Source organism: Chelmon rostratus, chromosome 10, assembly GCF_017976325.1.
Source record: "Chelmon rostratus isolate fCheRos1 chromosome 10, fCheRos1.pri, whole genome shotgun sequence".
Lineage (NCBI taxonomy): Eukaryota > Metazoa > Chordata > Actinopteri > Chaetodontiformes > Chaetodontidae > Chelmon > Chelmon rostratus.
Genome location: NC_055667.1, coordinates 787,734 through 813,513, shown reverse-complemented (window position 1 = coordinate 813,513; position 25,780 = coordinate 787,734). Strand labels below are relative to the sequence as shown.

At 41.5% G+C, this 25,780-nt stretch overlaps 1 protein-coding gene across 1 annotated transcript; it reads left to right on the top strand.

Annotated features, from left to right (window-relative positions):
- The first annotated feature begins 1,958 nt into the window (after nt 1-1,958).
- mfn2 (mitofusin 2) lies at nt 1,959-25,530 on the top strand. The gene is made up of 18 exons (XM_041946006.1): nt 1,959-2,330; nt 4,530-4,711; nt 6,205-6,340; nt 6,626-6,788; nt 6,963-7,087; nt 8,420-8,528; nt 8,734-8,841; nt 9,307-9,460; nt 11,843-11,910; nt 13,690-13,811; nt 13,978-14,104; nt 14,718-14,822; nt 17,673-17,775; nt 18,018-18,238; nt 19,507-19,662; nt 21,905-22,101; nt 22,283-22,417; nt 23,387-25,530. Exons 2-18 carry the CDS (start codon nt 4,534-4,536, stop codon nt 23,454-23,456), a joined length of 2,277 nt encoding a protein of 758 aa, XP_041801940.1. The 5' UTR covers nt 1,959-2,330; nt 4,530-4,533; the 3' UTR covers nt 23,457-25,530.
- Nucleotides 25,531-25,780: the final 250 nt, after the last annotated feature.

The window sequence follows — 25,780 nt, the reverse complement described above, 5'->3', positions numbered from 1 at the left end:
CTGTGTGTACCTAATAAACTGGCAAGAACAGGGGAGGTTTGATACTTATAATAGTTCAATATCGTCGATATTGATTTGCCTACATTCCTATACCTGCTGTTTGTCTTCTTGGTATCAAACATCAAAGGGTTGATAGTCAGTCTGACAGGCCTCACACAGTTAGGTGCACAAACATCACAATGCATTAATGCAAAAAGTACCTGCAGTACATCTGGCTTTATCAGATATTGCCGTGTTGGAGTTGTTCCTACAAAATCATAATTAATGTTGCTCCAGAACATTGCAACTGAACAAAAAGTGACAAAGTCCACATAGGGAGCAGGTCATGGTGGATGAATGGGTCAGGCACAGAACTTTGACCTAGGAGACTGGGATTCCTATGTGGAACTTATTGTTATACTGTTGTTAATTTTAGACTTAATTCACTTATTATTTACAGTTTCCTTTTTCTTTTCATTTTTCTTTCACTGCTTGGTTACATTTAGGCAATAAAACTAAAAGGTTCGTTTCAAATAGACCCTTTCACGATGTTAACCACATGTTAGAAAGGCCTCTGACATCAAAACAGTGTGATTGGTCAGTTGCAGTGATGGTTCTGCAGCAGCATAACTATGATGCTGAGGAACCACACCCATATGACGATAACATATCGTGCACCTCACCCTGCCATGTACATCATCAGTCATTAACCAGGGCAGACTTCAACACAAACCGGGGCTTTCATGTCTGTGACACATTAATAATGTAAGCTACACGAACCTTCAGACCTAGGAAGATTGGTGTCTTGGATGGGGGGAACACAGATGCTCATGTTCAGATATGGCTCCTGCATATTCACAAGTAGGGACACACACTGTTTGCATGTCCAATGCACAAGCAGCCAAATCTTTTGCCTGTGTATGTGTCTTCTCCAGCAGAAGGCATTGCTCCAACTCATGATCACAAAAGCAACACAAACACAAATTTGACTTTGTAGTCTTTTGTTGAACAGTTTGTCTCTTAAATTTGCTGTTAAGGGTCTTCAGCTGTACGTTGATTAGCTGTTACAACAGTTGCAGGAAATTCATCCATCCATCCATTTTCTACCGCTTATCCGGGGAGGGTCGCAGGGGCTGCATTTATTTCCTTTAATCTTTGTTCTTGAGGCAGATTCCTTCTTATTCCCATTTTTGCTCGGTTTGCTTGGTTTTCCATAGTTGTCAATAAAACAAGCTTGATGTTGTAAGCATTCAAGCATTCCAGCTCACATATTTGCTGGCTATTGAGCTGCTTGATGTATTCAAATGTTTCCATTGCATTGCAGCACTCATGCAGACAGAATAAACAATCTTGCTGGCCTAACATCTTCAGCCTTTATTAAAGGCCATTCATTCAGCTTTTACACACAGGCAGCTGATCTTTCATCCATTCCCAAAATGTTCCTGCAGCAACCCGATTGCCACATTGATGGTTTGCGGGACACATAAGACCCCACTTTTGATACACAAGTCTGCTCCTTTTCAAAATCATCGATAGGAACACACTGTTTGTCAACCACATTTCATCCTCATTAATATATTCACTGACACTCAGCATCTTGGCTACTATAATTAATATTTTTCAGCTTTTGTGGCTGGCAACAAAAGCTGAAAGTGTGGTGTCCTGTGTTTCATTGCACATCAATTTGGTCTTGTCAAATGCACACTGCACTTCTTCTTCACATTGTCTGTCAGACAGGAGTTCAGCAATAAGCCCCTTTGATTTGCTTTTTGATTTTTGCTAAGTGTCTGTTTTTTCCATCAGCACTAAAACTGTAAGATGCCTTTTCCGTCTTGTATTTAATCCAGTCACAGACTGTTACTTGCACATACGGTACATTAGTATTACATACGTGTATGATTCAACGCTCGTTGCGGCGTTACGTATGTCTATGACAAGAACCCCAAGGTGGCAGTAGTACAACATCATGGATGCCAAGTGCCGTAAAACCTCACAGAAGAAGAAGTAGTACGTTTCAAGCGCAACATCTCGAGTAAACGCTGTAGTAGCTTTTTTAGCGCTAAAAGGAAAGTTTGGATGACACTTCCTAACGTCTTTTGGGATTCTAATTCAACGTACACTGTCCGAATTACTGCGAGTGCTGAAATTTAAACCACAAAATAATGAGATTGTTGTGAAGCCTGTGCTCACTCGGACATACAGCGACGCCCCTTTCTCTTAGCATAGATAGCTAACACTAATCAACATTCAGTGGCGTGTTAACGTTGGTAGTTTGTTAGCTTGTAGATTTTCAAAAGACGAGGGGCCAGGATGCAAGAGGATCATTTGTGAGGAACGACCCCCCATCCACGGTAAGTCACGAAACCGAAACGGTTTACACAATTACTCTGAAGGCAACCGTAGTAGCTAATGCTAACTGCTAATCAGAGTTCACTGGAAGCCAGGGTTAGCTTGTAGTGTAGCATGGATTTGTCCCCTTCGAACGCGTTGTGTTGTCAGTTAGGACGAGCGAAGTTAAAGTAAATCAACGTTAAGAACACAAGGATAACGACTGACGTGAAAGACTTTAGCGAGATATATTAGGAGCTCAACGTTGACAGCGTGATGAAATGTGACCTTATCGTTTAGACTAGCTTGCGCTGACGTAATGTATCATTAACTTAATAGACTTTAGCTGGATGTATCACTTTTCAGCTTGGGTCCGTGTTACATGTAGTAAACTACCCGGTTTCTAATATATAATTAATATTTAAGGGATTTAGACTATACCCAGTGTGTTACCTTCAAACTGTGTGAAAGGTCACAGCAGAGTAATGGCCTTCTGACGCTCAAACTCACCGGACACAGGCACAAATTTTAGTAATCTTAACATTTCGATGTTGGTTTGGGGACTGCAAAAGATTCTTTTGGTCCTGTAAAACAGCTCTACAATTAATATTATTGCTGCTTTAGAGGAATTTCGCCTATAAGGTCCAATCTTTGTTGACACTGACAGAGAGCTGTCACGTTAGATCCCACTCTTTGATCATTTATGAGGCCACAGTTTGTGGTATTGTTTGTGTTGGACTATATTGTAAGGAGTTCCAGATATTTTGTCCATGCAGTATACATATCCATGCATGAATTACTAAATAATGTTCAGTAACATGGTCATGCAGATTCCAGAGGAGGAAGGTAAAACGGAAAGCTTACAAATATACTAACATATTTGATGTTTAAATTAAAAATAACAGTGCAAGATATCTAATATTACAGGTAGCACAGACGGTGTAATGTTGATGGTAACTACCATCGATGTTCAGAGCCCAGCACTGGTCTGCTGCCCAGTTGTTGGGAACTACTTAGGATGCTGTTTGGTTTCACTTATCAGCTTTATCTGTTTATCTGCAGAAGCAAGAGGAGATGTCTGCTGAGAGCATGACAGGCAAAATATAAATACATGGGCTTTTGGAGGCTTCTACTAGGGGTGACCAATGTGATGTAAAATCACAGTATTTTATTTATTTATATATATTCTCTACAGTGTTAGATCACGGTATCACAAAAAAGTGATGCTCAACTCAAAACATGATTTTATCTCTTTTGACTCTATTAACAATGTAAGGCAACACATCTTAGGAAAGAAAAAAGGATTGAAAATGGATGGGTTTATTGACTCCAGATAGGAATGAGGTGTAGGCCTTCAGGTGCTTTGGAAGGAGTAACCTGCCCCATAATGTAGGTTAATTATTAAATGTAACGTGATTCATTCTCAAAGATCGACAAGGGTTAGGATTAGACATCTCAACAGCATTTACTCTGCAGAGACACTTTAGTCAGGTCTGGCTTTGTGAGACTATGCATAAAGAAACAGTTACCCACTTCCAACCTTCTGCTGGGAATCCTTTTAGTTGGCTTCAAATGTGCCTTAACATTCAATAAGCTAACCAGCAAAATAAACAGTAAAGCAACATAAAAATGGCAAAACTTGCAGGCTCTAAGTTTTAGGTTGGTATTGATCCATCCATAAATAAATCTGGTGAACATTTAACACAAAGTAATTAATACATAAATCGGGAACTTAACATCAAACTCAAAGTAATAAATACAATTCTTTACAAATATTAGTGAGTTCAATATAGCTAATATATTTAAAAGACATGAAATACAAATATATTAAAAAAAGATGCTAATAGCTATATTTTAAAGATATTTTAAAAACATAGCTAATAGGTTTATCTAATATGTAGTGAAATCTACAAGAATTATTTAGGTTCCACATTAATGGGGAGGAAAGTTACACTGCATTTTTTTGCTGTTCAAATACACCTTTTCAGATACATTCAAGTTTCCTAAAGTTAGGAATGAATGATTATCATCACAGAAGCGTTTCAATTAACCATTTTCTGCATTTCTGAATTGAACCATTAGTAAGACCATAAGTATCCTGAAGTGTGATTTCTTGCTGTACCCCTGCTCTCGTTTCAGTGACACTTTGGCAAGACATGCTTAGAAGTGTGTGCAAGTGGAAATGTGAGTGTTAGTGTTTCTGATGTCTTTCCTCTGTCCAGTGCCATGTCTCTGGTTTTCCCACGATCAAACACCAACGCAGTCCACGGCAAGAAGGATAAGAGACTGATGGCGGAAGTGAATGCATCGCCACTCAAGCATTTTGTCACAGCAAAGAAGAAGATCAATGGGATCTTTGAACAGTTGGGGGCCTACATCAAGGAGAGCACTTCTTTTCTCGAAGGTACCCTCCCACCTGCCATTTGGTTTCCATCCCCTTTCAGACCTACACCCTTTTCTGGTCATCTGAAGGCAATTTAACATGTCTGTCTCATGTCATATTAAGCACCCTGGTCAGCTTTAGGCAAGTCATGGTGGTAAGCTCACTAGGTTCAGCCAGTTACATTTCTCCCTCTCTCTCTCTATCTCTTGCTCTCTATTTATCTCCCTCTCTTTATCTCTCTCTCTCTCTCTCTCTCTATCTCCCTCTCTCTTTGTCTCTCTCTCTCCCTCTCTCTCTTTATCTCTCTCTTTGTCTCTCTCTTTGTCTCTCTCTTTGTCTCTCTCTTTGTCTCTCTCTCTTTGTCTCTCTCTTTTTGTCTCTCTCTCTCGCTCTTTCTCTCTCTGTGTGAGAGTGAGAGATTTTGCGCTACATTTTATTTAGACAGTTTTTTTGTACTGCTTCTTGTGTGTTTACCACATTTAACATTTTGACTTTAACCTTAAAGAATAACTTTTTTTTTTTTACAACCTGGACCTTATTTGTAGCATTAAATACGCCCATTTACTCACCCAGACAACTTTGGTGGCATTTGGAGTCGTTTTGAAGAAATGAGCCCCAGAGGAGCGGCGCGTATATCCGTACTCTGGGCATCCATGTGCAGCCTCTATATAACACATAATCTGTGGCGAAACTTGTTCATATTCCAATATTTTGTAAGCCACAACACGGCTGACTCTGCGGCGGTTGGCTACGAATACGCAATAACAAACCATAGCTGTGCCAAACTACAGCTAAACTAGCCGACCGCCGGCTCAGAGGGGAATAGCACCAGCATATCATAACAAAATATTGGAATATGAACGAGTTTCGCCAATGATTTTAAGATGACTAAATGATTAAAGCCACTGGTTAAACCCAGTTTAAATCGAGTTCAGTGTTCTCATAAGCAAAATGTCAGGTTTGTGAAGTGTGGTATTCTAAAGGAACCTGAACAGAACAGAATACTTTCGGCAGCAGCAGATGAAAATCTTGCTTTTGCTGACCACCAGTGACTCTGTGGTCCAGTATTTTGGGGGGGGGTCTCTGTTTGTATTTTGTGAACACTCACAATAATGTGCATGCACACAGGCGTACATCTGTGTTGTGCAATATACTGTATATTCTTGCTGGTTGTTTTCTTAAGCCTATTTTTATGTTGGTAGCCTTGTTTTTCTGTTGAAGCACTTGAGCCTTTCTTCTCTTGAAAGGTGCTGAAACTCCACAGAGCAACTGTAATTTTAACAGTGGAATTGCTGCTTGATCACTTCTGTTATCACTGAGATCTGCAGGCTTATTTATCTGGCATGGATGACATTAGCTACCACCATTACCTAGCACTATATTTGACAGTCTGAAAACATGCTTAGTGTGATGTACTTTGATAGTACACTGCCAAGTTAATTCAGAGGCTATCTATGTAAATGTGTGTAAATTGATGAATGATTGACCTCTGTCTGATGCCCTCCACATGTGAGATACTTACAAAAATGATGAGCTGGACCCGGTCACCACAGAGGAGCAGGTCCAGGAGGTCCGGGGTTACCTAACCAAGGTGGCAGGAATTGGAGAAGTACTTGCCCGCAGGCATATGAAGGTGGTCTTCTTTGGGAGGTATGTATGTCTGTTTCTGAACCTCTCTTTGTAGTTTTAGAAGTCTCTTTCTGATGTCTGATGTGAAATCAAAATTACTTGATATTTTTATAGGCACCTTTGTTTCTTTTTCATTTATTAAATTAGTTTTCAATCCAATTCTGTGTAGCTGTAGAAAATCTACAAATGTTCAATTTGACTGAAAACTAGATGATTAAATGTTCACCAAAACTAAAGCTGTGGAGAGACTGCAGGTGAAATGTCTGAGGCAGGCCTGCTGCTAACAGCTTGTTGTTTGTTCTGAAGGACGAGTAATGGGAAGAGCTCAGTGATCAATGCTATGCTGTGTGACAAGGTGCTGCCATCTGGAATAGGGCACACCACCAACTGCTTCCTAAGAGTGGAAGGCACTGATGGCAATGAGGCCTTCCTCCTCACTGAAGGCTCCGAGGAGAGGAAGAGCATAAAGGTCAGCAGAACTCATTAAGTGCCTTTACAAGCGCACAGGTATGCTGGTCAGGTTGTCAGAGTTCCAGAACACCGTGTCCGCAGTCTCCACCACAACTTCTGTCTGTGGAAGTGGAATGTTGGTCTGTGCTGTGTGTGTAAACCCAGCTGATGCAGACATTGTGTGTGTTTACAGACAGTAAACCAGCTGGCCCATGCTCTCCACCAGGATCAAGACCTGGACGCTGGTAGTTTGGTCTGTGTCATGTGGCCGAAAGCCAAGTGTGCTCTGCTCAGGGATGATCTGGTGTTAGTGGACAGGTCAGTCACAAGTTAACACTGTTTCATCAGATTCATTTCCATCAGCTGTAGGGAACATAGCATTTGACAAAAGACAAAATGTTGTCAAATGAATGACTTCTGTATACATGTGGCTATTATTACACACTCATTATGCTTATACCATAACAGTTGAATAACAGCCGCATAACTGCAAATCATAATTATATGTGACAACCATGAGTTTAAATTTGTACTAGGCACACAGGAATGTGGACATTGATCTTTTTACACATAACATGAGACAGATTTAGCAAATTGCCATCTTTATTGCTTTAAAATGTGGTGTTCTGGCACTGTAGCGTAGCTCCCAATTGTTCACCTTTTTAGAAATGTCTGTATTTTCTGCACTATAAGGTGCACCTAAAAGCCTTTAATTTTCTCAAAAACCTACAGTGCACCTTATAATCCGATGCGCCTTTTATATGGATCAATATTGGTTAATTATGGCTATCGTAGTCAGGGGGCGTGGCTGAAGTAACAGCGGTATTCCACTCTCTGCGTGCCGTCATCCTTTTACTGGCATGCAGTCAGCTGTCAACCTGAATAATAAAATGACTGTTTCACTGAACAATGAAAAAATATGAATATATGCTCAATAATAGGCAATTAAAATATTAATCAAACGTGGTTAATGTGATTTTTGCTCATCAAACCTCAGCACACAGCGTCTGCACATCAGCGCTGTGCGCCGTCACCTGCATCTTTACGCAGGATAAGCTGTCATCTGTGAGCGTGCAGTGTTTGTTTCAAAACGAACAAACTAAAATAAAATACATTTTAATTAAATGCTCATTAATTATTTTCAAGAGCCGCATCAGAGGGATGAGAGAGCCGCTGGAGCCGCGGGTTGCCGACCCCTGATCTAGTGGATGCATAACGCAACCCCACGATACTTTCTATGTGCCTTATAATGCGGTGCGCCCTATGTATGAAAAAAGTTTTAAAATAGGCCATTCATTGAAGGTGCGCCTTATAATCCGGTGCACCTTATAGTGTGAAAAATACAGTAAATTACATCAGCGAACAAGGATATTTAGGGTTCTATGACCGAGCATACTGTATATAGATCACAGCATGTTATGCCAAGGCTAAGCTGGGGCCCCTGTGTGTAGTGATAACCATTTTAAGAATAAAGACTGAATTGAAATATACAGATCCCCCTTTGTTTGTAGAAGAAGTATGTTGCTTTTCAGTTTTCTGAGTATGGCAAGACAACAGAAAACTGAAATGTATCAGTTTTCTGGTGCTTTGCCATTTGTCACTTGCAGAGGACTGCACTTAACTTATTCTACTTCCTGTCTTCTCCCTCAGCCCAGGCATCGATGTCACCACAGAACTGGACAGCTGGATCGACAAGTTCTGCCTGGATGCTGATGTCTTTGTTCTGGTCGCAAACTCCGAGTCCACACTGATGCAGACGGTGAGACGCAATAAAGCAAATGGTCTGTGAAGAATGTGTAGTTTGAGACACAAGTCACTTCTAGAACAAGCTGAACTGTTGTGTTATGATCAAAAGCAGAATGATCTGCAGGGCTGTTGCAGTAATATCAATGCATTTGCTAATATGTTAAATGTATGTTCCACTGATGCCTTTTAAAAGTGTTGTAAATGGCATCTTTCTACAGGAAAAGTCCTTCTTTCACAAGGTCAATGAGCGGCTCTCCAGTCCCAACATTTTCATCCTCAACAACCGCTGGGACGCCTCAGCCTCAGAACCTGAATACATGGAGGAGGTCAGTCAGCGCCCCTTTGGCAAAAGATCTGAACCTTGAAACACATTAAATTAAACATATGGTGGATTTTCTTTTGTATGGTTTATGCTTATGTCTGGCTGTTGTACTACCGTGCATCAATGGTTTATGCAGCTTCATGCAGCCTTACATTAGGCAGATGAACAGCTTAGCTGGTGTTGCCATTCTCCGTACTCCATCTGTGTGATGGAGTAGGGAACTGAGGGTCACCTTGTGCTTCACGGGCCTCTGTACACCCTGGGGTCGCCGCATACTCACCTGTATGAATATACCGAAGATTGCTGGATTTGGACCTGACGGTGGCTCTTTAGAAGATTTTTAACATATCGCCCAACCCTCCCATTGACAGCACTGTCAATGAAGAAGCTCTGTCCCTGTGAGTTTTTTTCCCCTTGTGCCTTACTCCTTGCAAGCCATGTTCAATAAAGTGTGCCTTTGCTGTGTCAGGTCCGCAGGCAGCATATGGACCGATGCACCAATTTCCTGGTGGACGAGCTGGGCGTGGTAGACCGGGCCCAGGCCAGTGACCGCATCTTCTTCGTCTCTGCCAAGGAAGCACTCCAGGCTCGTGTGCAGAAAGCTCAAGGAATGCCTGAAGCAGGTGTGGATCACAAATGGTTTTGGAAAAGTAATGTGGTTTAGTGAATGTCTGTTTTAAACGTGACCGGTGTATTAAATCTCATAATGCTAGGGTAGACAAACGGTCACACGGAGGCAGAGAGAGACATTCACTGCACATTGTGGACCACACATGGACAGTAGATACTGTCGCTTTGAAAAGGACACTGACACCAAAGTATTCAGAGGTAGTAAATCTTGAACTAACCTCTGCTTGAGCTGACTGTTAATGAGCTGTTTTATTCGTGATTTCTTCACTTTTCCCTTCTCACCATAATATTAGAAAATATTTTTGGTTCTTTTTAGGTCTCTATGTACAGTTGTTTAAAAAAAGTGGAAAGAGTATGAAACAGCTACACTCTCGGTGTAGCAACAGTAGCTTAGTAGTTGTATGCAACTAGACCACATATAAGGGCAGGGTGTTTGATAATAATTTTCCAATATCTGTTTATGTAACTTGAAAGCACATACATGTCAGATAATCAAATTCATTTTCAACTGTCTTCAACTGTATCACTTCAGACCAAATCATTCAAATGTGTAAAACAAAACTTGAGTATGCTTGTTTTTAGTTTTTAGAATAGTTTGAAATCATCAATTTATAATAATACTAAATTCCACGAATAACTGATAAGCTACTGACTTATCACCCACTCCTACTATATGTAGATGCATTTGGTAATTATTGTGGTGTTTAAATGGCCAATGACAGACATGCATCAACACTAGAGATGAACAACAGTTGGTTGATGCAGTATACGTAAAAAAACAATAATATGAGAGAGACAGAGAGAGAGAGAGAGAGACAGAGAGAGGGACAGAGAGAGAGAGAGACAGAGACAGAGAGAGACAGAGAGAGGGAGAGAGAGAGGTTCGGGGTTTGACAGAAATCACAGTATTGACAGCTGTAATAGATTTATAGGTTTACAAAGTACATATGGCATGGTATATGCCTATGTGATATATTTATGTATGTGATATATTGACATATCAATAGCAGATAGTATATGAACATAGTACGGCACTAATGCCGTAAGCATCAAAGTAGCGTAGCTAATAACAATAAAGTTTGCAGTGTATGTCCGGCAGGTGATCTCAGTAGTCCAGGCTCAGCCGCTCTACCTTCGGATCTGCAAGACGAGAAAGCACAAAGACTCCGGGCAAGAAGCAAAGTCAGTAACATGCCTTGGTAGGACAGGAACGCATACAGATGGAGAGGGAGAGAAGAACAGAATTTTGGGTGTCATTGGAAGTCCCTCGGCAGCCTAATCCTATGGCAGCATAGCTAGGGGCTGGTCCAAGGCAAGCCTGAGCCAGCCCTGACTGTTTATCAAAGAGGAAAGTTTTAAACCTGCTCTTAAATGTAGAGAGGGTGTCTGCCTCCTGGATAATAGCTGGAAGATGGTTCCACATGAGAGGAGCTTGATAACTAAAGGCTCTGGCTTCCATTCTGGTTTTAGAGACTTTAGGAACCACCAGTAAGCCTGCGTTCTGGGATCGTGATGTTCTACTTGGGTAACAGGGTACTATGAGCTCTTTAAGATAAGATGGTGCCTGAACATTTAATGCTTTTTAGGTAAGGAGAAGGATTTTTTAATTCTGTTCGAGATTTTACAGGCAGCCAGTGCAGCACAGCTAATATCGTAGAAATATGATCTCTTTCCTGTTTTTTGTCAGAACACGTGCCGCAGCATTCTGGATTAGTTGGAGAGTATTTAGCAACAAATTGGGACAGCCTGATAGTAAGGAATTGCAATAATCCAGCGTGGAAGTAACAAATGTGTGGACTAATATATGCTCATTTTGAATTTGATGGCAAGTTGGGACAAGAGCAACAAAAGAATGGGAAAGTTATGGAATGCTCCAAAAACACCTGGTAAACAGGTTGGTTGTTAAAAGGTGATAGTATCATGATTGAGTATGACAGGAGCATCCTCGAAAGGCTCAGACGTTAACAAGTGAGAGTGAGATGAGGTCTGCCACTTTGTGAACACATGATTGCATAAAAGGTTATTCCTACAAGGGCTCTGGAATGCTTAAACTTGAAATTTAATATAATTTCTGTTTGAAATGATTGCATTCTGTTTTTATTCATGGTTTACACAGTGGCCCAACTTTTTGGAGTTGTAGTTCCTGATTATTATTATTATTTTTATCTTCAGTTCTTCACTTGTGCTTAGACAAAAAAAAAATCTTTTTTCAGAGAAAAAGGGTTTTGGAGAAACATTTATTTCTCAGAGTTAAGTATTGAAAATGGATCTTTTGGTGTTAGTACTGAAAGTCAGGTATCATATTGGCATGAGTGCTGAAATGTTTGAAACCACAGTCTTTCTTTCTCTCAGTATGACTTGATGTCCTGTTTCAGGTGGAGCTCTTGCAGAGGGTTTTCAAGCCAGAATGTTTGAGTTCCAAAACTTTGAGAGGCGATTCGAGGTAAGATCCTCAAAGGTGTAACAACAACAAACGTTAGTGTTACTTTCAAAAAATAACTATTAACTTGTGTAATTTAGGCCTGACTTGACTTATACTTTACTTTTGAACTGAACTGTGAGTAATAGTTGTATTACAGTGCATCTGAAAAGTTCACAGCGCTTCACTTTTTCCACATTTTGTCATGTTACAGCCTTATTCCAAAATGGAATAAATTCAGCTCATTATGACAACGCAAAAAAAGTGTTATCGAAATGTCAGCAAATTTATTAAAAATTAAACACTAAGAAATCACATGTACATAAGTATTCACAGCCTTTGCTCAATACTTTGTTGCTGCACCTTTGGCTGCAGTTGCAGCCTCAAGTCTTTTTGAAAATGATGCCACAGGCTTGGCAAACCTATCTTTGGCCAGTTTCGCCCGTTCCTCTTTCTCAAGTTGGACGGGAAGCGTCGGTGCACATCCGTTTTCAGATCTCTCCAGTGACGTTCAATCCGATTCAAGTCTGGGCTCCGGCTGGGCCATTCAAGGACATTCACAGAGTTGTCCTGAAGCCATTCCTTTGATATTTTGGCTGTGTGCTTCGGGTCATTGTCCTGCTGTAAGATGAACTGTTGCCCCACTCTGAGGTCAAGAGCGCTCTGGACCAGGTTTTCATCCAGGATGTCTCTGTACATTGCTGCATTCATCCTTACCTCTATCCTGACTTGTCTCCCAGTCCCTGAAAAACATCAACAGCATGAAGCTGCCACCACCAGGCTTCACTGTAGGGATGCTATTAGCCTGGCGTCTGGTTTCTTCCAAACATGACGCCTGGCATTCATGCCAAAGAGTTCAATCTTTGTCTCATCAGACCAGAGAATTTTGTTTCTCATGGTCTGAGAGTCCTTTAGGTGCATTTTGGCAAACTCCAAAATGTCTGGCCACTCTACCGTACAGGCCAGATCGGTGGATTGCTGCAGAGATGGTTGTCCTTCTGGAAGGTTCCTCTTCTCTCCACAGAGGAACCCTGCAGCTCTGACAGAGTGACCATCGGGTTCTTTGACAGCTCCCTGACTCTGGCCCTTCTCCCCCGACCGCTCAGTTTAGATGGCCGGCCAGCTCTGGGAAGAGTCCTGGTGGTTCCAAACTTCTTCCATTTACGGATGATGGGGGCCGCAGTGCTCATTGGGACCTTCAGAGCAGCAGACATATTTCTGTACCCTTCCCCAGATTGTGCCTCGAGACAATCCTGTCTCAGAGGTCTACAGACAATTCCTTTGACTTTACGCTTGGTTTGCGCTCTGTCATGTGCTGTCAAGTGTGGGACCTTATCTAGACAGGTGTGTGCCTTTCCGAATCATGTCCAATCAACTGAATTTACCACAGGTGGACTCCAATTAAGCTGTAGGAACATCTCAAGGATGATCAGTCGAAACAGGATGCACCTGAGCATTTTGAGCTTCATGGCAAAGGCTGTACACTGCCTGTACGTGAAAAAAAAAACTTTTTTCAAGTTGCCATTATGGGGTTTTGTGTGTAGAATTTTGAGGAAAAAAATGATCTGAATCCCTTTTGGAATAAGGCTGTGACATAACCAAATGTGGAAAAAGTGAAGCGCTATGAATACTTTCTGGGTACACTGTATGTTATTGATGTGTATATATATATATATTCATGATGTGTGACATTCAGGAAATGATCCACATATCAAAAGTTAGTTTCAGCTGCACTTGGAGTAGTATCCTGTATGCTGATGTCTGGATTGTTGGCCTGTCTGCTGATGTGGCTGCTGTATGTAGGAGTGTATCTCACAGTCAGCGGTGAAGACCAAGTTTGAGCAGCATACAGTGAGGGCCAAACAGATCTCTGAAGCCCTGCGCCACATTATGGATTCTGTCCACATCGCTGCACAAGAGCAGAGGTAAGTCAGGTATTAAAAGCAGATTTGTGTGAACTAGAGGTGTCACAGTTTCAATTTCTAAATCCAAAATTGATTGAAATGTGGAACAACAGGATTGGTGATTCTCCTAGTAAGTATTTTTTTTCCTTAAAAATCACATCGAATGTGTGTGTTTGTGCGTGTGCAGGGTCTACTGCCTTGAGACCAAAGAGGACCGTCAGGACCGATTGGAGTTCATAGACAAGCAGTTGGACCTGTTGACAATAGACTGTAAGGCCAAGATCAAGAAGATTACTGAGGAGGTGGAGAGACAGGTGAACCCCACCATGATATCATAACATACATGCCTTCTTAGCAGCTACAGTGGAACAGCTGGGCTTTAAAGGAGCAATGTGTAAGACATGGCCAGAATTTATTTTAAAACATTCAAATAACATTATCAGCACAGTGTGAAGAAGTTGTGAACAGTTGTGACGTTATGTCATAGATGTCTGTGTGTTGTGATGCAGAGATATCTACTGAGGTTAGCATGCTAAACAGCTAGCCTCAACCCGTCCTCTCACGATACCACTTTGTACTTTAACCTGCTTTGTTCGGTCCAGATCTGGTTGTGTTCACTGGAAGGCTGCAGTCTTGCCTGTGGTGTGAAAAGGTGATTATACTCTGGTGCTCCAAGCTCTCAGTCAGGGCACACTCTATTCAGCTAGTAGGGCTAGTAGTGCCACAGCTAACTGGGCTTACTAGCCACAGCCAAAGCTACAGCAAAGAGTATGATGAGCAGCCGTCAGCAGCCCATGTGCTGCCCCCTATTTGTTTGAGTGACCTTTGCCAGGTGGCCAGTTCTTACACATTGAACCTTAAGTTCCTTCCTGATGGCCTTGTTGGGGTAGTTAATAGTCCATACCCCTACTCCCTGCTCTTTTTCAGGTGTCTAATGCCATGGCAGAGGAGATCAGGAAGCTCCATGTGCTGGTGGATGACTTCCACATGGATTTCCACCCATCACCAGTGGTTCTCAAGGTCTACAAGAATGTGAGTTTAACACACATATTCGACAGTGGTCGGTAAAAGCACGTTAGATCTGGGTGTTGCATATCAGTAACCAGTTGGATTTTTTGCCATTCATCCAAAAGGCATCTTTAGTCCAAACTATTGATGGGGAATAGTACTGATATTTGTTTCTTTGGGGTGAAGATGACCAATAGTATGGTGGGTCCACCCTCTGTTAGATGAAGGTGTAATTGATGACAGGGAGTCACTGCTGTCATACAGGTGCTGAATGTTTGTGCATGTCAGCAGTTAGCTGTTTGTGGTGATCAGCACTCGTTGTTGAGGTTGCCTCTGGTGTCAGGGCCTTCTACACACAATTGAGCACAAATGCACTCACATTAGCTTATTTACAAACACAGCTGAGAAGTCTGTACTGTGTCATTGCTGAATGCATACACATAAATATTTCCCTTACAGATCTGTCACTGTCTGAGATGATCAGTCTCTTAGACCTGGTCTGTTCCAAACTGTCCACATGGCTGTTGAATCTCTCGATCAATAAGTCTCTGTGAATGTGATAACTCAATTGCATGTGCAACCAGAAATATTCCTGCTTCCAACAGGACTGCTCTTGTCAGTCTGGTATCTACGTGCAGTACAGTGCAAAGCTCACCCCTGGCTTCCTGTTAGCTCACTGAACCTGTATAAAGCCCATGTAATCTCTGTTATGTAAGAGCAGTCCAGACTGAGTCATGATGTAATCATTAAACTCTGCAGTCTCGTTTGATGGGCACAGAGGGCAAAAATGTTACTCCTGCCAGAGCCTTTCTTTTAACATCTGTGAAAATCTAATAGCTGTAAACCTGAACCTGATCAAAGCACCAAATCTACACACTTGGTACTTGAGACGCACTTGGATCCATGGATGACCAAAGTATTGTACTTAAGTATTATTAGTAAAGCTATTAGTGGGAATGGCAATGACAGGTCACACTAATTTAGAGTCATTGGGCTTCATGCAAGAACCAGTCGTACAAACAGATTTGTTCTGAAGTGGCATGTACAAGAGAATTTGTGGCCTTCATCAGTTTTCTTATACTTAGTTTTCTCTTGGTTAACAACAAAATTCTCAAGTCATCATCATCATCATCATCATCATCATCATCATCATCATCATCATCATCATCATCATCATCATGGAGTCACTCAGTGTCTGACCTAGCTGGTTTTGCGTCCAGTATACACTGGAGCCATGGAGTACATGTGACAGAGTCATGGTGTAGAGGCATCCTGAAGACATGCACCAGATGCACTGCGTCTCTAGTTGTCAGTAGAGCTGTCTCCACCGGCTGGGTGGAGCTCATGCTCTGCATACATTATTGTGGTCTTGGCTTCTAGTCTGTTTTTTTAGACTTGCAACTACAGTAAATGTGTGTTGTTAACGCCTCAATTTTTCATCAGATGTAATTCAAATCTGTCCTATGTTAAGTGACCCTTGACCCAGATGGTACAAGAATGGCTGTCAGGTTTGGGTGATGGTAGGCATCAGTGAAACAGAAATTTAGATTTCATCTGGTCTGATGGCCATCCAGTGTTTTCGTATAGGCATATCCAACTCAGCAGTAGTGTGGATGTCATAGGGCTCTCTATATGGCAAAAAATATGATATGAACACACTGTTTCCAGGTTGATCAATATTGATATTTATCACAATATATAATTTGATAATGCTGCCATGTATCCTAATCCTGACTTAAGCCTGAAGAAATCAGAGGTTAAACTGAAACCATTAGTTAAACTTTTGAATATAGTTTATTGACATAAAAAGTATAATAACATAATGTAAACATTTAATTTTGCACAAATGGCTTAGTTTAAATATATTTTGTGATATAAAGATTCTATTCAAGGATATATTGAAGAACATCTAAATGTAAACATTTAGCTTTGCAAATGTACTTTATGTGCCTTAAGAGAACAATAGAAGTTATCATGCCTTGTAACTTATTAAAATAATGGTGTGGTTGGAATGGTTCCCACTGTGGTGGTAGTAAATATTTGTTGTTATTCCCGTCTTAGTTGGCACCAACTACCGGCATATTTTGTAGACCTTCTTTGTCGTCACTTTTGAGATGCCCAGGCCATCTCAAATTGGTGTTGTGTTGTCTTTTTTGTCAATGGCCTCCTCAGCGTTGGAGGATAAAACAAGTTCACTTTCACCACTTAATCATTATGGCTGTGTAATACTAACCAGCTGTGGATTAACAGCGGTCAACAAGTTAGTGTGGGCGGAGTGGCCAAAGGCATCACATTTCTGCTGCAAGTTTCTGTTCTGTTTATTCAACAAGTGTTTTGATCATACTGCCTCCCTTTTGTTGTACTTTTGGATAATGAGCATTGTTGTCGTTGACTCTAGTAAAATATATCCTAAATCTGTTTCTGCCTCCGCTGTGGATTCTGCTGTGAAGTTACGTTGCTGTCGCTGTGTGAGGAGCTCAGCCCAGCCTCGTACACACAGGCAGCGATACAGAGAGAAGAGACATTTTTGTGCCCATGGGTTTCACTCATTATTTTCCTTCTTTTCCAGAGGACGTCTACATTTACAACCACTTTCTTCACCGGTAGTTTGTTTTGGCAGGAAATGGGTGTGTACTTGTGCAAGCCAAAAACTGAAGACTACCTGTCTTGTTTATTCCTTCTGTGTGATAGGCTATTGGATCTAACCACATCGAGGAAAAATGTCCAAAGGTTATCATTGTTTTTGATGCAAATGCGATCCCCTATTGATGGTTTTATCACCCAGCTCTAGGATGTACTTTTAAAGAAACTGAACAACAGCCGTTGTTTTCGTTGACTGTTTCATTGTTGTGGCTGCTTTTTATTTTGTTCTAGGGTCTCCACCGGCACATAGAGGAGGGTCTGGGAAAGAACATGTCAGAGAGATGCTCCACCTCCATCACCAGTGCCCTGCAGGCCACGCAAACTGACATGATAGGTAACACTCCTCCTGTTTCCACCTGTCTACAGTTATCACTGCACAGCCTCCAGTTTGCTTCAGTGGGCTTTCATGCACTGCCATTACAATGCCACTGGCTGCGTAATTTTATACTGTATACTATGGCTCTACTATCTTGATGTAGAAACATGGATTTAGGCACACTGTATGTTACTGAATGTAATATCTTGATCCAGACAAACACACACTGAACTGTTTGCTGTCCATGTGCGTGTGTGCAGAGGGTCTCAAGCCTCTGCTGCCCAGTCCGGTCAGAGAGCAGGTGGACAAGCTGGTACCTCGTCAGTGCTTCAGCCTCAGTTATGACCTGGCCTGTGACAAGCTTTGCAGTGACTTTCAGGAGGACATCAGCTTCCACTTCTCTCTGGGCTGGACCATGCTAGTCAACCGCTTTCTGGGGCCCAAGAACACCCGGCGAGCCCTCATGGGTTATAATGACCAGGTAACATCTTCAGGAACATAAACCCCTTCTCCCAGACCTAGAATTTCATCATGTGTATAATCAGTGTCCCTAAAGACTACATGTTCCACTCCACTTAGTGGATTAGAAAAAAAAAAAACACACTGAGGAGCTTCTTGCTGTTTGAAATCGGTATGTAAAACAGAACAAAAAATTGCAGTGTCAGTACAAGAATTAGAGGACCCAAAAATCAGTCAGTGACGTGTTATTACAAAGCTCTGTACTGTGGCAGAAATCAAGATGAGAGGTGATCAAGAGGTGGGTTTCTGCTGCTCCTAAAAAAGTCAAAAATCCAATATTTTGAATTTTAGGCCCTAAAAAAAATGTGTTGTATTATGAGACAATTTTACATTTCTAATGTTCCACTAACCTAAGTCCTGCTTTTAAATATGTTTTTGAGAGAAAGCAAAACCAGCATGTAACCAATATCCATTCATGCACACTATGTACAGTGCATCTGGAAAGTATTCACAGCGCTTCACTCTTGTCACATTTTGTTGTTACAGCCTTATTCCAAAATGGAATAAATTATTTTTTTCCCCTCAAAATTCTTCCAATTCTATTATGACAACGAGAAAAAAGGGGTTTTGAAATGTTAGCAAATTTATTAAAAATGAAACACTAAGAAATCACATGTACATAAGTATTCACAGCCTTTGCTCTATACTTTGTTGCTGCACCTTTGGCTGCAGTTGCAGCCTCAAGTCTTTTTGAAAATGATGCCACAAGCTTGGCAAACCTATCTTTGGGCAGTTTCGCCCGTTGTTCTTTGCAGCACCTCTCAAGCTCCATCAGGTTGGACTAGCAAGTTGTCTTCTTACTTCACATTACTGCCACCTTATAATCACTGGAATAGTGTGAAACCATTGATATGAATGGATGTTGTTCCACTCACATGCACTCACAAAACAAGTGTGCCCTATTTATAAAAAAAAAAGGTCAAGAGGTCAAAACTCCTCAGGTTGCCTTCATGGCATTATTATTCTTGAGCCAAACAGTAGTTTTTCCTCCTTTTTTGCATGCAACTTAAGTGAAAGTGAATGAATCACAGTGGTTTTTTTCAACATTGTGACACTGGTGATCACAGCCTTGCTTTAGTTGTGAGGTCAACTCCAGAGTAAACATGGGTTGATGCTTACTCTGGATATGACTGTGATAGAATGATGTGCTGTTTGGATCCTCCTGGACTGTCACTAGCACTCTGAGCCAGTCTGTGCTCTGTGCTGTTCTCAGTTGTGTTCTCCCTGCAGGTCCCTCGTCCCATGGCCCTCACTCCAGTTAGCACCAGCATGCCTCCATTCCCGCAAAGTTCCATGACCCAGGAGGAGCTGATGGTGTCCATGGTGACTGGTCTTGCCTCACTTACCTCCCGTACTTCCATGGGTGTCCTTGTGGTTGGCGGCGTGGTGAGGACATACATGCACACAAATTAGATCAGATATGGATGTAATGTGAATGATGAAGAAGAAAGGCTTTTGGTCAAATTTGATGGATAAAAGAGTAAAAAGTGTGATGTGGTTGAAAGCTCTGGCAAAAACTAATAAGTGAACTTTGAGTTTTTTTTATTTTGATATGTACTGATAACAATATTTATAGAATTCAGTAAAGAAAACAAGATATAAATACAAATTTTATATAGTTCCATCATATATTTTTTATTCGCACAAATATTTGTATGAAATGTGCAAAGTGTACATCATACTCACCTGACAATTTATTAGGTACACCTGTTGAGCAGGTGTGCATCAAGGCAAAGATCTAAGCAACATGGCAGGAACTCATTGCATTTAGGTATGGTCAAGATGATCTGCAGTTACAACCAAACATCAGAATGGTGAAGAAAAGTGATTTAAGTGACTTTGGTTGATGGTGCCAGACAGGCTGGAAACTGACGGTCTTCTGGAATTTTCACACAAAACTATTTCTTGGGTTTATAGGGAATGGTCCGAAAAACAGAAAATATCCAGTGATAGGAAGTTGTGTGGGAGAATCTGCTTTGTTGATGGCAGGGACCAAAGGAGAATGGCCAGACTTATTCAAGCTGATAGAGAGGCAACAGTCACTCAGATAAGCCCTTGTTAGAACTGAGATATGCAGAACAGCATCTCTGATGATGGTAGGGTCACAATTTGACGCTAACAACAACAAAACATGGATCCATCCTTCCCTGTACCAATGGTTCAGGCTGCTGGTATAATGGTGTGGGCATTATTATTTTCTTGGCAGACTTTGGGCCCCTAAGTATCAATTAAGATTTGTTTAAACCAGGGCACCAAAACATTTGGCGACAGTCCACGTCCTGGATGATTTCAATGTCTCAGACAAATGACAGAAATTCCAGTCAATTGTTGTCTGTGTTCTTGGACCCTGTTTTCCCATTTTTTGCTGTGGAAGTTACTAATGGAGTGAACATTTTTAAAATTGGTCCAGTATTGAGTGAGAGTGCTGTCGGCTGCAGTGTAATCCCTCTGGGTGTTTGCACACAGTCAGTGTTTGTCCTCTAAAACTGACAGGCTCACACTGTTATATAAGTGTCTGATGACATTGAAAGGATCCTTCCAGAGAAAGACCCTTTTATTTAACCAGAAACAGTTGCTTTATTGCTCTTGCCGAAGCCACAATACTCCATTCACAGAAAGAGTAATTTTATTATTGTAAAACACAGAAACAAAGTAAATCTTACTAAAACTTCCTTGGTTCGTCTTTCCACTTATCACCAACTTGGGAGTCGTATCGAGGAGCAAGAGGAAGGATTGACATTACAAAAGCAGTGGGGAAAACGGTGTGTAGAGCCAAAATATTTTCCCGTTGAAATCTGGAATTTTTTTCATCAGACATTTACATATGTCAGACTTCAAGAAATGTTCCCTGTAAGAAACTGCTGATTACAGGATAACAGAACCCCTGGTTTCAACACCAAAGCCTACCTGAGTGTTGTTGCTGAGCACGTCTGTCCCTTTATGACCACAGTGTTCCCAACTTCTAATGGCTACTTCCAGCAGCATAATGTGCTATGCTATGTTACAAAGCCCAAATCATCTCACATTGGTTTCTTGAACATGGCAATGAGTTCATTGTACTCAAATGGCCTCCACAGTTGCCACATGCCAGTCCAATAGTGCATCTGTGGGATCTGGTAGAGCGAGAGATTCCCGTTGTGGATATATTCCACTGACAAATCTGCATCAATTGTGTGATGCTGTCGGGTCAATATGGACCAAAATCTCAGAGGAATTATTTCCAGCACCTTGTTGAATCTATGCCACACAGAATTGAGGCAGTTATTATGGCAAAAAGGGGGTCCAACCCCATACTAGTAAGGTGTACCTAATAAAGGGACTGGTGAATTTATGTGAGATACAAGATTGTTGATGTGAATATGATGCATGTTTGCACATTAGGTCTATTGTACATATTTTTGTTACATAATGCACATCTTCTGACTTCATTTGATACAAAGACACCACACTAGATGACATTAATGTTGACTTTATTTCTTCATTCTTGGTTGCTTTCAAGCCATTACTGTCCAGTAGCTCCTGTAGACCAGGACAAACCATCATCCAACAGTAATGTTGACAGAGCTGGATAGCTGCAGAGTGAGGAGGGTCTGACCAGGTCTAAAGCCAGATTTCTTGGTGTGTGCAGATCTGGAAGGCAGTGGGTTGGCGTCTGATTGCCTTATCATTTGGCCTCTACGGGCTCCTCTATGTCTACGAGCGGCTCACCTGGACCACAAAGGCCAAGGAGAGAGCCTTCAAGAGACAGTTTGTGGACTACGCCAGCGAGAAGCTGCAGCTCATTGTCAGCTACACTGGATCTAACTGCAGCCACCAAGTCCAGCAGTGAGCATGTTAATGGACCACACACACAGTCATTACTATGCACCTCAGTTATAATGTTAGTTAGCTTAATTTTGTGATTAAGCATTAAATGCCAACCAGAGAAGTCTTTTTTTGTTGTCAGACTCTTTGTTAGTATAATGTTTTTACTGCTGTTTGTGTCCCTGCTGTCTGTGGTTATCAGGGAGTTGGCCGGTGTGTTTGCTCAGCTCTGCCAGCAGGTAGACGTCACCCGGCAGAACCTCGAGGAAGAGATCACGGACATGAACAGCAAGATTGAGCTGCTGGATGGCCTGCAGAGCAAGGCTAAGCTGCTGCGGTAAGAACCACACCACACTCAGTGTACACATACAAACAGCCAGGCAGTAGGACACGTGTGCAAATACTAGATACTTGCTTGGAGTGGTGGTGGGGCATAGTCATGCCTGTAAATGCTCCCCATTAAGAAACGGCAGCACAACTGTTTTGTCTGACTTAATTCAGAACTCTGCCTTATTCTGATTGGTGGCATAGCAGAGCCGGCGGTCGGCTAGTTTAGCTGTAGTTTGGCACAGCTATGGTTTGTTATTGCGTATTTGTAGCCGACCGCCGCAGAGTTAGCCGTGTTGAGGCTGGATGCTCGCAGAGCGCGGCGTTCGGTAATGACATCATCCACGTCAGAGGTAGTTGCCTAGGGACGCCGGCTGTTGATAACATGCCACCACGGGCTCAGAGGGGAATAGCACCAGCATATCATAACAAAATATTGGAATATGAACGAGTTTTGCCACAGATTATGCGTAATATAGAGGCAGCGCATGGATGCCCCGAGTACTTGCATTATACGGATATACGCGCCGCTCTTCTGGGGCTAATTTCTTCAAAACGACTCCAAATGCCACCAAAGTTGTCTGGGTGAGTAAATGGTTGTATTTAATGCTAGAAATAAGGTCCAGGTTGTAAAAAACGGAAGTTATCCTTTAAGAAGGCTACATTTGCTCTGTTTTGGACCTCCATCCACACCAAGCCAAAGCAACTCCTCCCAAAAGTGGTGCTTTGTAAAAACGTGGATATATCACTTTTTCTAGTTCACACTTAAACATGACTGTAGCATTTTGTGTTTGAAAAACTTGAGTGGCAGAAGTTAAGAAGAGCCCTTTATGTTGCCTCTTAGTCTCACTGTCTCACTCATTCAAACTAGTGGAGTCAGTTTAACAGCACAGCTGTCATTCCCCTGCCTCTTTCAGACATGCTCTTTGTTACATAAATGTGGATATTCTTAATATGTCTGCATGTGTTCTGTTGTTAGGAACAAGGCGGGCTGGCTGGACAGCGAGCTCAACATGTTCACTCAGCAGTACCTTCATCACAGCAAGTAAAGCAGACAGCGCATCCATCTGAGAGACTGAACAACAACAGAAGAACATTTGGTACAACAACGTTTTCAGCAGAAGAGCAGAAATAGAAGGGATAGTTTGGCTGAGTCTTGTATGAGTGGCAGGAGTTACTGGGTGGTTGTGATGTGAAGACATGAACATCAGCTCATGGTGGGAGTCCTGTGATCAGCTGGTGACTCATCATACTGAAATAAAATGTAGAAAAACAGGATAAACTATTAAAAAGAAGCCACAACATGAAAGCAGTTTAAATCCCATCAAAGCTGATCATCCCTGTGTACATTACCTGAAGCTCATTCCTATGTATTTAGCACTTACATGTTCAGTTGTGGTGATAGGCAAATGAGCTTGAACCTGAGGTCACCAGATGGCTGATTGATCTGACTCCAGGACAGAAGTACAGTCTGAGCTCTCCTTGCATCCTTATTAGAGCTGTTGACTGACCTGTGCCAGCTTCTGTCAGAAACGTCACACTGTCCTTTAAATTAGATTGAACTTCACTCTGCCACATTGAACCTGTCTAGATTTGATTTTGTATATACATTTTGAGCAAAGAAAGTGCCATGCTGAAGTAAAAGGCAGTCCACGAGAGGGAATGGATGAAAGTGTCTTTTGTTAGTAGGATAATGCAATGAACTGAAGATATTCAAAGTAATTTATTCCTTCAACTGTTGTAGAGCATTTGCAAAAAGTAGCCTTCTGTCTGACAGTGATGCAGAGAATGAAGCTTAGTCAAACTGCAGAGCAGAAAATATAAGATTGAAGTTTTGTGTGTCAATGCACATTTAGTGCAATGCCAAACAATGTTAGTCCACCTCTCTCTTTAAAGACATACATCTTTAAACACATCTCACAGATATATAGTTTCATGATTTAAAAAGGTTCAGTGATTTCCTAACAACTGCTCATTGTAACTGTCATCAAACATTACTCCAACAGGAGGAAATAGTGAATTTGTTGGGGGATATGTTCAACAGCAGCAGGGGCAAAGAGGAATAAGCTGTATCAGGCTATGATATACACACTATACATGTTAGGAGATACGGTCAGTGTTTGTGTTTTAGCCAACTCTAATGGATTCTTATCAGAAATGTTCATGTTATATGTTCACAGAAAACATAGACGGTCCTAGCTGATGTATCATTATCAGATTTCTGCAAGTCTCGTGTATCGATATCAGTATGAGCCTATAAAGTCCACTGTTGGTTGGACCCTGCTCTGAAACCTTACAGTTGATGAGTGGAGTTCGGAGGGAATATGGTACATCTAAAACAAAATCGGGGTGTGCGACTTTATTTTCACCTTTCTTTCATAAAGTCTGCATCCATTGTTTTCTCACAACAAGTTAAGTTGTCTCAGACCTCAGGACCTTTGTCATGTTGTGTTCCATACATATCTAATGAACCTCCTTCCCCAAAACCAAATTTGTGTATTTAATGTGATATGTGATATTTGCACTGTCAGTGGCTGCCTTAGTGTCTGGTATATCTTTGTGCATTTAACATTTTTGTTTTGCACTGAATGCATAGTATGTGGGCCAGGCTCCGTTCCTGAAACACTGTGCCCTCTGCCTCTGTCAATATTGCTTATGGTTTGACTTCAAAAAGAGGAGTGTATGGTGATGGTCCGTGGAAGGGTGGCCAAATCCAGCAGCAGCTGTACTTTTCATTTCTAAAATGTGTATATAATGTACTTTAATAATTGGCTTTTCAACTGCAAAGAATGGGGGATGTTGAAAGAGATAAAACCCAATCAGATTGGATGTTCTCAAACATGTCCAGTATGTGAAAGTCTTGGTTGACTGGGCCATGTTGTAAATTAAAGCCATACACTGTGTGTTGCCAAGTGAGCAGGAAGGCTGCCGCCGTCAACACTTCCTTCAGAGTGAAGACATGCACTTTATCAGTTTGCTGCCCCCCCCCCTTAGATAAAGGGTTATTTCCCCCTAAATATAAACCATAAAGTAGCGGTGGTGGGCTTCAGGAAAGTGGAAGTAGCTGCATGCAGTGGCTGTGGTAGTGTGTTGTCCTGTTAAAATGTTCAACAAATGTATGTATGTAAAAAATAAAGGCACAATGCTTTAAAAGTTAACTAATAGTACATTGAACACTTGTGGAACAGTTTGTGACTCGAGACCAGATGCTCTAATGTGTCCCAAACACTGCAGTGTTTCAGTTTTCATCACTGATGTGTGCTGAAACATACAACGGGAGATTCACTGTAGTTTTTTGTGGAGCTGTCAACTGCAGTCACCACACTGAGCTCATTTATCACGTGGAATTTTAATAAATGGTCATACTATTCTT